Below are 12,202 nucleotides of genomic sequence, written 5' to 3'. Positions count from 1 at the left end.
AGCACATTTATGAGTTTTTCAGAACTGAAACCTCTCTTAAGTTTAGCAATTACAAAGAGTCTCCCCCTACTTATGCAATTTGGAAAGCTGGGGAAGCGTGCGTGGGTTTGACACATGGACTGTAGTATTCACTCCCCCTTGATGAGAATAAGTTTACTATAAACATATGTAGTTCTGTGCTTTCAAATAGAACGGGAAATATGGTGTCATTAGAGTACATATAAATGAGCAATGTTACCTACTGGTAAACCTTTGGCAAAAAAATAAAATGTATGTTTGGAACGCAATACTGAACTTTTTGTATTTTGCTTTGTAAGAAGAAACTGTCATAATCATTATTTATTACTGACATAACTTTAGCAAACTCAGAAGATAAAAATTAGAAGCACTTATAAAGCTCAATACCTTAAATATTTAAATGGTCATTAAGCTTAAATGTATTTGAGTGTGTATGGAAAGTGTCGTTCCTTAAGTTTCTAAAGATGTACACAGAACCAAAACAATGTCTTCCAATAGCTTGCTTGGAAAGAACCAGACAGCATTTCCACAAATATAACTCTAGCATAGCAGGGAGGGCCAGGAGGAAGGAGCCTCAGATGTATCACAAAGTACTGTCTGTCCTCAGTGATAGCCTTACTTAGCAGCACCTCTTGGAAGGCTTCTATCTGTCAGAAAAAGAGACATGTGAAGACCCATGGCAAAACTACAAAAAAATAACTGAATGTAAAGGCTTTATTTCCGCTTGGAGAGCTGAGGATTAATCACTGTGATGGGCTAAGGAAATCCTACCAGGAAATTTCAATGGGGTTATACTAGCTAAAAGCCAGGGGGAAAAAGCAACCACAATCAGAGGCAACATTCAAAGCTTTTGCAATCAATCTTCAGCACTGCTAGAATATTTCTTCTGACCGTTTACCACATTGTCACATACGTTTTTGGGTGCTGTAGTTCTAAAGTGGTAATACTTGAAGTGGTTTTAAGTGCAATCTTGTGTTATCTCCTCATATATACGTAAATATAACTTTCTGCACTGGAACCTGAAATGGTTTAGAAACAATACTAATCTCTAAAACAAATACTCATTCTGAAATTCAGGCAATTATTTCTCTCAGCTCCACACACATATACTTCCTATTATCATAAATGCTTCCAGTTTTATTAACAATAGATTTTCAGGAATACACAAGGAGCTCTGGAACAATCATCAAAACCCCCTTCTAATATTCAAAGAGAGAGGAAAAAAAAAAAAAAAAAAAGGAAAACTGGGGGTGACAGAAAGGGTAGAAGAACACCTCCCCACCCTCATAGTCTACCAGTTACCCTTGCTCCTATTTCTTGATTACAAGCTACGTTCTCTACCATACCTATGGACACTTCCTTCTGGAAACTGAATTTTGGTTAACGCCCTCTTTAAAGAAAACTATATAATGCAACTGCAAAAGATCTTGTCATACACTGCACTTGGAACCACTGCTCAGGTTAATGAAGCCTATTAAAGCACTGAGGCATGCGTTGCGTTAATAACTGTGGTGGTGTATTGTCTTCCTGTAACCGATCTAAAATAGAACAGAATAACAAGACTTCTAAATCTCGTAAGACATATAACAAGCTGAGTGTTGTTCTTTCAGAATGAGGAGAAAAAAATCCCCCAAACAATGCGTCTGTCTTAGTTCCGAACAGCCAGTTCTTACACAAACACTTTGATTCAACAATGTGCTAAAGTCTAAGGGTATTTAAGCACCCTCCTAGATAAGGACACCTCCCTGAATGTGTGTATGACAGTTAAATACCTCGTTTATAGCATTACAGCACAGTTACTTGTCTCTACCAGTAGGCTAGAGATAACCAAGAGAAGCTACCATGAAGCCAGAAGCAGTTCCACCTGCTCTAGGTACATTTATCCCATAAGAATAATCTGAGCCACAACTGTGGTAGCCTTAATTGCTGAGCCTTAACTAGAGGACACAGCAGGTCTTAATGCATATCTTAAACCTTCAGGAGCCTTTGAAGTCGGTCAGTGTCCAGGTTGGTTTATTTTATGCAGTTGAAAAGCGAAGGTTAAGTGAGTGTAAGAAGTCTCTGATCGTTTCCACTCATGTTTTGTCTGCCTCCTGATAGCAAATGGGCTACAGAGGCTATTGCTACAGTGTATGGTGGAGTCCAGAAGTAGGAGAAGGAGAAAAAATAAGGAACACATCTCCGCTGGCTGGTTGAAACCTTTGCGCCACTATGATGCAGCAGCGTCAAACATGCAAGCTCGGCAGGCCAAACTATGGGGCTTAACATGCAGTGAGGGGTCTCACCGTGTTTTTACAGCTCGCTCTACAGGCATCTAGATAAGCCGGGTAACCAGGCAGCAGTATGCTCTCCCAGTCAGTCTACTTGTCTTTGACAGCATCCACATCAAGAGCTTCAAGGAGACCAGAGGCCAGCAGAGGAACATTTTATTAACACAGGGACATCCAATAAAGACTGTGCCAGCAGTTTTTGGTGGGAAGCTAGGGTTCCTCCACACCGCGACTAGGAAGAGAATCCAAATCACTTTCCAATATTAAAATGAACAAACAAGACAAAACAAACAGAAACTTAATAAGGTAAAAGCAGATCAAAGTTAATAACTGAATTATAAAAATACATGAAATTTTATGAAGAGTAAGGAGTTGCTACTGGTTTTAGCACAGAATAAATTTTACTAACCCCATTTACATTCTGTATCTAACTGAAATAGAGATGGAAACAAACTTAGTTTAGAGAAAATACAACTAGAGTTCTGATATTATTTTCTTAAACACTGCCAAACAGTCCTCGTTTTACAGCTAAGTCTTTTCCTGTATTAGAACCTAGCGAATAGGGATTTTATAAATGTTTTGACTGAATGTTTTATGTAGAAAGCATTATTAAAATAAGTGGAGAAATGTGTGAATTGAATAGATATACCTTGGTGTTTGCCCATAATTAGTATCCTTCGGTTTTATCATAGCAATGCTAGGGACACAATAAAGTTTCTTATTAGCAGTGGAAAATTCTGATTTGAATGTGGTCTTTATCAGATAAATAAGAAGTACTCATTCACTTTGGACAATTAAATGGTTATTGCTTCGTTGTGGTTAACATTTTTATATATTTTTACTGTTCTGCCTGATGTAGCAACAATCACACATTTATACACACATTTAATTAAATGCCTATCAACTAAATTATTTCTGGATAAAACAGTGTTTCTCAAGACTCAGTGTACAACATTAGGAAAGCACAAAGGCCATATGTTTACACTTGTTTAAGTCGAGGTTGTGATAATACCCTGCGCAGCAAACAAAGAGTGGTCAGAAATTTTTCTTATTCCTTCCTCAACAAAAAACAACAGTAACTAGTTTCATTTTTTTTACCTGAATCTTTTTAGAATTTATGACTCAATTCCTCTACTTCTGAAGACAAGGTAGCCACTATTCCACCTAAATTAACTGCAAAAAGCAGCAGTCTCTTAGTTTTTATACCAAATTTTGATATAAAAAATGGGATCAGCAAATACTCAGTCTCAAGTTCCATCTGAAGCTGTTGTAGGGTTTTGTTTGTTTGTTTTTTAAAGAAGACTGAAACAGAGAACCATGTAAAGAAAGCAAATAATGCCCACTGTGCATTTTGGTCACATCCCGACTGCGTGCTGGGGCGATACCTGGCTGTGCATTAACCTCTGTATGCTGTCAGTTCCACTGGAAGGAAACGGATGCATGAAAGCAAGAGGGATGATGCAGACCATCATTCAAGCCCCTGATCTGGACAACTGGGTGCCCAGGCTTGGTGGCTGGAAACTGCCTAACAGGCCTAGAGAAGACAGGAAAACTCGTTTCTGCTTGTTCATAAAACCAAATAAGCTGTATTGGCTGAAATTAGATTGGTGTAATTCAAGACTCCTTATCAGTCCGTCAATTTGCCACTACTTAATTGAAGCTTTAGGCCAGAGCGTGCCAGTTGGCGCTGGATAGGAAACCCGCAAAGAGCTCCGCCACAAATGACGATTACACAGGGAGCTCCACTTGGGTGCACAGCAGGGGCCGGCCAGTGGCAGCCATGTGTCACACCATGTACAGAAGGTTACTGGAAATAAGAGGAAGAAACATGTAGCCTGCTGTTTGTACTGGCACGTACATTGCATTATTTCAACTGCAAACAACTGACATTCATCAGAAACTTCTTTGTAACCCTTTGCACCCCTTCTTTCTGATATGTTAAGCTTTGTGAAATAATGAAACATTTACTATAGTAAACAATTTGATAAACCTTAAGTATACTTCTGAGTGTGATTAAGCATGAACAGTTTCCTTTGTCTTTCCCCAACCTTAAGAGAGTTGAATAGAGAAACACAGGTTTCACACTGTTTGTCTCAATCCATACATATTAAAATGCTTAGACATTTATATTAACATGCTTACATGTGACATCATATTTTAGTGTTGCTGCCTGCTAACTTCCAGACAGACCTTAATCTTAATTTACTTGGATTAAGCATCCCACAAATTTAGGTGAAGAGGGCATCAACACTGTATAAATCAATTCTAAGGGATCTAACCCTGTTACCTTTACATGCAACATTAAGAAGAGCTTCCCCATTAGATAATTCTATTTTCCTTGCTGCTGTGATAAATAAATAAATAAATCACTGTTATTCGGTCAAGTCACTGAAGTTGACTAGAGTATGACTAGAGAGAATGGCCTCAAATTGTGCCAGGGGAGGTTCAGGTTGGAAATGAGGAGACATTTCTTCTCAGAAAGAGCAGTCAGGCATTGGAACGGGTTGCCAAGGGAGGTAGTGGAGTCACCGTCCCTGGGGTGTTCAAGGAAAGGCTGGACGTGGTGCTTAGGGACATGGCTTAGTGGGTGACGTTGGTAGTAGGGGGATGGTTGGACCAGATCATCTCGGAGGTCTTTTGAAACCTTAATGATTCTAAGGCACTTTTTATTTGGGAATAGTCTTTCCAGAGAAGAAACTTCATGTAAATTCATAATGAGAATGCACTCTTGCCTTCTCCTGTACTGTTTTTAAAGTGGAGAGAGAGAAGAAAAAAAAAAAAAAAAAAAAAAAAAGATTTGCTACCTCCTTACAACTTTTGTATACCTGATGTATTTTGTGTTGATTAATACTTCCATGGAAAACCCTAGATAAAACCGTGTGATAAAATCACTACACAAATTATAAGTTATTTACTAGTTGCCATAACTACAAATTTATATAAAGAATATTTACATGAGAGCAAATACTTTTGGTCAGGTGAACTAACAAGTGGATTGTAATTCGGTTGCATAACAGTAGGAACATCTGCATCATCCTGATAACAGCCTTTCCTATCCTCAGTTGCAAAGTGCTTGCTTCAGACAGGTTTTGCTTAGGGCCCGGGGAGGGACCAAAAAGCTCATGGCAAAACCATGCAGGATGTGGAGCAGGTATTGCTACACCAGTCAAACCCATTACAGGCTAACAACAGCCTGCTGTTTCCGAGCACTCTAGAGGATGCTAAAGGAATCACCATACAAGCTTAGATGCAGTACCAAGATTTGCTGAAGATGTGGTGACTACCAATTGTCTCTGCAATTACTTTTTCTGCCACAAAATACAGTCATCCTATTGAAACTGAAACCTTTGCTCGTATATATTTATAAAGCAATGGAAACGATGAATACAAAGCTTTTTACGGATAGTTAAAATGATTATATTAAGACAGCATTGAAGTCCACAATAGCTGAAGTTTAATGACTGTCAGATTCTGAACTTCCATTTAAAGTGCATAAGTTATGCATGAATATCTTCCTTGCTGTGCCAGTTCAAGTTACCTGTAGTTGAATTAAGTCTCAAAATTTCAATTAGAATCTCTCAAGCTAGCTAGCCCCTTACTAGAAAGCATTTAAAGGTCTCTGGACCTATTAGCTATTAGCTCAGGACAGAGCTAATATGTGATTTAAACTTCAAGCTAACACCGAAGGGCTGGAAGACTCTAAGACAGCAGGCAAACCGAGCACTGGTTTACAGGGCTCCTACACACTTCGCATATTAGAGTACGTAGCTAGGATGCCCGGTCCTAGCTGTGAAACAAATTAAAGGGTTATTTACAGTCTCAGTATCAATGCAACCCAAGTAACAATAAACGGCTAGAAACCAAAGTGCACACAAACGACTGCAACTGCTGAGTGTGAAACACTGATTTCAAAGATCAAGACCAGCCGGCACGATTTGGTAGGTAACTCAGAGAAACAAACTGAAGTAACTGCAGATCTAACAAATGTGCAGAGGAAAATGAGCCAAAGAAGAACTTCCGACAAACAGGTGAAAGAAGTGTAAGCTGACAAGCAATCAGAGACAGCACTTGACCTCTCAGTAACAGGTGAGATAAGTGAAAACAGCTTTAGAAAAGAAAAACAAACGGATCACCTTTGAGGTGTGAGAAAAGTAGGAACTCCAGCACTGCTCTAGGCATGTCACTAGAGAGGTAAGTTCAGCAGGGAGGACGGGAAGAAGAAGAGAGGTTTAACAATACCTAAGCAGAGCTATATGCCTGCTGTGGGGGAAAGAGATTTGTTTCAAACCAGCTCCTTATGTATTGTCATGTCTTAGTCATAACAACGGAGCAGTATTTGGTTTGCTCCCAGTTCTCCTCTTTGTGGAAAAAAAGTAACAACATATGATGGTTCTTGGGGGTTTTCTTGGTATAGGTAGGACATGTCTGTATTTTAACACCCCTCAGGAGCAAAAATTGCACCTTTCCAGTGAAATAAACGTAATACAAAGTCATTTACCACATGCATCTTTACTTACAATTATCTACTCTTCATTGAACACTGTAAATTAGCATTAATAACGGTTAAAAGTTTGTTAAAAAAAGGTGCTAAAATAATTTTAAAATATATTGTTTGAGAATATTTACTCTGTTGTGGAGAAGGAGATGTCTGTGGAAAAACAAAAATTAAATCAATACACAGAAGGAAGCACCACCCCTACCCCCCCCCCCCCCCCCCAAAAAAAAAAAAAAAAAAAGGAACAAACAAAACCATAGACATGGAAGCCCAGCAGAAAAAGGTCAAAAAGAAAGGTGAATGAATGCTACTTCAGCAAAGGAGTCACAAAATAGAAGTCACGAAAGAACATGGTGATACATGGATGTAGGCTGTAGCTCAGACAAACCCTCTCTTTCTATTATCTTTTGGATCTTAGTTTCTTAAGACACACCCTATTTTTTCTTTGCTTATCATTCCCTGCTCTTAGCAGAATTGCCACTTTGAAAAGTGTCAAGTGCTGTAAGATTGATAGCTGTCTAGCTGACAAAAAAACAAGGAAGGCAGGAGGATCAGTATTGCCTCAACCCCATTCAACAATGCATTACGAGGCCAAGGTCTCTACTGTCACTTCAATCAGTCACAAACCTCATCAATATAAGCAAAATGTAACAGCTAGTATGAGTTCTGTCTTCATCCCAGAAATTTCTAATTGGCTTAATTCTTCTGCATCCATAAAGCCAGGCCTTTTTGAACGCATATATAGGAAACTCTTCAAAACCCATTATCTCTGCCCCATCCCAAACAAACCATCACATTAACAAGCTGTCTGCGAGCCTTAACGGTGTTACTAATAGAGACTATCAAATTATTTTTGGAAAATAACATCAACTTTATCTTTCCTGTGTAGGCTCAGAGGACCTTAAATGTGGCTTTCTGTAGCCCCATGCGGCACGTGCCACCTACGCAGCCCATTAAAAAGATCCATCATTTATAAATAAAAACAGAAAGGGTCAGACGTTGCTCTGCGGACTGAACATTCCCTTCTAGTGCTGGAAGCACACCCGAGAAGCAGTGCCTGCAGGTGAGGCGCAAACACAACTGCAGAACGGGTAGCGCTACTTTGTCCTCCTTGAGTAACACCAAAAACAAAAGCACGGAACAGCGACAACCACGGCGATCGCCTCCTTCCCATCCCAGCAGAAGCGCGCTGTTAGGGATGTTCATCACAACAGGACCTCAGGGTTGATGGTTAGTACCGCGGGGGTCCCGGACACCGCTGTCACCTGCTGGGTGCGCTCACACGCCCGGCCGTGGGGACGCAGAGCCCCGGCAGCGCTCTCCTCGCCTCTCCCGCAGCCCCAGCGGGCAGCCCCCGGCTCTCACCTCGGCTCCCCGGCCACGCCGCGTACCACAGCAGGGGGCCGGCAGCGCCCAGGCACAGCGCGGCCAGCAGCGAGCCCTGCCGGAGCCGCATCTCCCGGCGGGGCGCTCCCGCAGCCCGAGCCCAGCCGAGCCGAGCCCGGGCAGCTGCCGGGCGGGGCCGCGCCGCCCTCGGCACCCACGGGGCCGGGCAGCGCCGGGGAGGGGCCGCGGCCGGTGGGGAGGCGGCCGGGCCGCAGGTGCTCGGGCGGGCGGTGTGAGGGGGGTTAGGGCCGAGGGGCTTCTGGGTTCCTCCTGAGCGTACCGCAGCTGCGGCACCGAGCCTAACGGAATCCCTGCGTGCACCGGCTGAATCCCCACGCGTTTTACTGCTGCCGTCTTGCCCCACAGCGCGCGTGGTGCTCCGTTACGGCCGGCGCCTCGTCAGGTCCCTGCTGCGCCGCGTGGGAACAAGCGACTGGCCGCGGGACAGCTTCTGTAATGCTGAGGGGAATGTTGGCTGCAGAGCTGCCCAGCACCTGCTGTGGGCCGCAGCTTTCACAGAGACTTCCAAACTTTGTAAGAAAAAAGCCCTCCTCTCCCTACCTTTCCTACATTTCCATCAGCAGGCAGTGGTCTGTGCTGTGACACGTGCACCAACTGCTTGCAAATCCATTCAAATTCATGATTAAAAAAATAAGTAATTTCCAGTTCAGTATCACAAAGATACAAAGGACCAATTCAGAAATCATACTGGACTTTGTTAGCTGATAAGGGCAGTAATTTACTAGCTGTTACCTATTTCCTTATTGCCACCATATATTACTTACTACCTTTTTTTTTTACCCAAATCATGTAGTATTTTCTATCATTTGCGTTATAAAAATATGCTTGTATAATTAACACAATATCTCCTTTTCTCTATCCTTACTTAGCAACTGCATCTCATCTTAAACCAAAAAAATCAATCATTTAGAACAGTGTTGTGTAAAGCAAACCCAAAGTCTACAGCATTGTTTGGTGTCCAGACACAACTATGCTGAAGTCCTAACATGAACTCTGCCTTTACTTTCCACTCTTTATTACTACACTAACAGTATAACTACACCCTGTTTTGAAAGCTAATTTTAGACTATCAAAATTTCCCGTTGCTGCTCTTACTAGTATAATCTTCTCACGTTTGAACTTTTATGCGGATGGGTTTACTTCTCCATTTAATAATTACTTTAAATTGTGTTATTGTTCATTAATAACGCAGGAGAGTGCTAAGTAGCTTGCATCACTATACAAAGGGAGAACTGCAAATCTCAGCACAGCTCATTGAATCACCAGGAAACCTGGAGTTAGGTGGGCTTCACTATTCCTGATCTGTCCTCATTCACTAAACTAAACTTCCCTTTTCCTTCTGTTACTGACTGTATCTTGCTTTGATATTTTTACTGAGAAATCTCCTTTAAACTACACTTACTTTAAAAATGTTTACATTTTATTGTTATTTTATTATTTTGTTTTACATGTTCTTGTTATTAACCAATGCGATTACGACTCAGTGCTCTTATGCTCTATTGCCTCCTCATCAGCATTTCTCTCTCCAAGTTAACATATTAAAAGCCCAAGACAATACTCTTAAAGGAAGATGAATGTAGGTTTTGGCACATTTTTAGTAAGATAGAGATTTAGACCTAAGAGAAACAAGTAAACATTAAGTATATCGTATGTAATGAATTAAATACCTATTAATTGATAGGCCAGTGTGTATTTGTTACAGAACCAGTATATGATGTTGTCAAGCAGGAGGGATACTGAAGATATGAATAATAGAAAGCTAACACACACTTAATTTTAGTCTATTTTCAGAGCCAGTAAGAAAAATATTTCATCACACACTTTCAGAAACTACATACTGTAAAGGTAACATCTGTGGAGACTGGCACGGAATGCATTAGATGTTATTTATTGAGGCTGCTCTAAAGTAGACCCAGTTACTCAGCCATGCTGAATTGTGGTGATCATTTACTTAATGCTGACTTAGACTGGTGTATTAACTTTTGATGAGGTAGTACATTAACTGTTCCTCTAAAAAATCAAAATACCAGATCACTGGAAACATAATGAACTTCCACTGCCTTGGGACCTACTTGCAAAGAGGCCCTGTTACTTGCCTCATGTTTTCCTAAAATTTTCCTCCCAGTGTTCTCATCATACGTTATTTTATATACTCAAGAACTAACTAAGACAGGAATAAAATGTGCAGTATTTTTGTTTGTTTGTTTTTGTAGGGGGTTAAATTTTTCAGACCAGTTTTACCTCCCAGCAGCATTTTTGGGCAAACTAATAACCTTAAAAAAGTAAACAAATGTATAGAACGTGACACTGGGGAACCCCTACCACCTGCTAAGCAAATCATTCAGTGGGCTAGTTCCAGTGAGATGGCTTACCTGCAAGACAGGGTTTCTACACTTGTCCTTATGCTTCTTAACTGAAAGTCCTTTCTTGTAAGTTGCTACGTAACTTGATTTTCTTGCATTTTCAGTGCTGTTTTCACACATCTCTGTATGCAAAAGTAGAGATAAGAAAGATTAAAATAAATATTTGACACAATACAGACTCACGGGTGAAACAACTATCAGATTATTCTGCATGTAAGTTGCAGATGTCCTTCATCTACAGGGTACGTGAACAAAGCATAATTACTGGTAACAATAGGTGATAGTCACTGCCATGGAAAGTTTTCTGATAGTGCAGAGATCCAGCTGATATTGCTGGTTAAAGTCCCCTTTTATTTGCCCTGCTGTCATTTAAGAAATGTCATTTGAAAAGGTAAACAGTAGTTCATTATCTTTCCCTAAGCCAAAGTCTCTGCCAAGGTAGCCTTGGAAGGCAACCACTGAACACAAAAGGAATAAGCTAGAACTTTTATTTATTTATTTATTTTTAAGCTACCCCCTTATATTTTTGAATGTCCTAATATAATTTATGGATTGACTGAACATGATGATACAGAAGGGTCTCGCATGATTCAAGTAGTAACATTTGTGTAAAGTTGACCACATTCTCTACCGGATCCCTCAGTTGTGTAAAGAACCAAATGAAGGTTTAAGTCAAGAGTTTACACTTGCTTGTTACACACTGAAAAGATGATCAAGATCAAGTTTGGAACCCAACGTGAAATTAATGCACCCCAAATCACTGATTTATCTATAATAACCTTTATCTCCTGTCATATTTACAGTAATTAGGTTCTGTATCCTTTTAATAACTTATACAAAGCTGTGGAAAAAATGTCAAAACTGTAAGCTTTATTTTTAAAGTAATAATTGGTTACAGAATTTATATTTCAAAAATACAGATTTAAGTATATCGTATGAGTGAAAAAGTTATAAACTAGATTAAAACTTGCCTCTAGGAAGTTCTTGCATTTCAGAAGCACTTTAAGTAAAACAAGACCTACAAAATTTTCAAGCTTACCCCAGAAAATTTAATTACAACACAAAAAGTATTTTACAACGTATTGTCAATGCCAAATACTTTTCACATCCATTCTGGAGACTGGAAGCAGTAAGAATCGACAAAGAAGACAACAAAAGTGTACTGTATTTGTTGTTAAAGATTATTGTAAAACAAAATGGAACAACTTCCAGAATCTGTGGTACAAAAAGATGTTGCTTTGGTTCTTAACAATCCATGCAAGAAGAAATTTTTATTTAAATGTAAAAAAAAAAAAAAAAAAATCATATTGATAAAAAGCTATTTAATTAACTAAAAAATGCAACAGAAGGCTGAATACCTGAATGAGACTATACGAAGGCTTTATTTTGGCAGCCATCAGCTAGAAACTTCCCTCAGCGTTGTTTGCACAGCCCCACACTTGAAGGATGCACCTGCGGGACTTTCCAAGCAATTCTGGTAGCTAGAGCTCCTCATCAGCTATCTTGGAGCACGCAGTGTGTGCGCACGAAGACTGACCAGAAGGACCTGACTGCCCTTTGATTTCTTACCAGCATTTCCTCATGTTGTTGCAACTCCTCCATCTTCCCAAAGTCACGCCGTAACACCCCACTGCTGCTGACGCCAGGAA

General features: G+C 40.2%; 1 protein-coding gene across 3 annotated transcripts in view; it reads right to left on the bottom strand.

Moving 5' to 3' along the window:
- Positions 1–10,587, bottom strand: part of MGAT4D (MGAT4 family member D) — a 39,065-nt gene extending 28,478 nt beyond the window's left edge. Inside the window, exon 1 of one of the 3 annotated variants that reach the window (XM_035326323.1) lies at positions 10,563–10,587. Coding sequence is in view for 1 of the 3 variants with exons in the window: in XM_035326321.1 (XP_035182212.1) it covers positions 8,149–8,239 (91 nt within the window). In the remaining 2 variants the exon portion in view is untranslated. Of the gene's footprint in view, positions 1–2,303; positions 2,521–8,148; positions 8,308–10,562 lie in introns of those variants that run through there. The other 2 variants (XM_035326321.1, XM_035326322.1) reach the window with 2 other exon arrangements.
- Between the last annotated feature and the right edge of the window lie 1,615 nt (positions 10,588–12,202).

The sequence above is a fragment of the Oxyura jamaicensis genome, chromosome 4 (assembly GCF_011077185.1).
Source record: "Oxyura jamaicensis isolate SHBP4307 breed ruddy duck chromosome 4, BPBGC_Ojam_1.0, whole genome shotgun sequence".
Taxonomy (NCBI): Eukaryota; Metazoa; Chordata; class Aves; order Anseriformes; family Anatidae; genus Oxyura; species Oxyura jamaicensis.
Note: the sequence above shows the minus strand (reverse complement) of the source record. Positions and strands in the feature narration are given on the sequence as shown.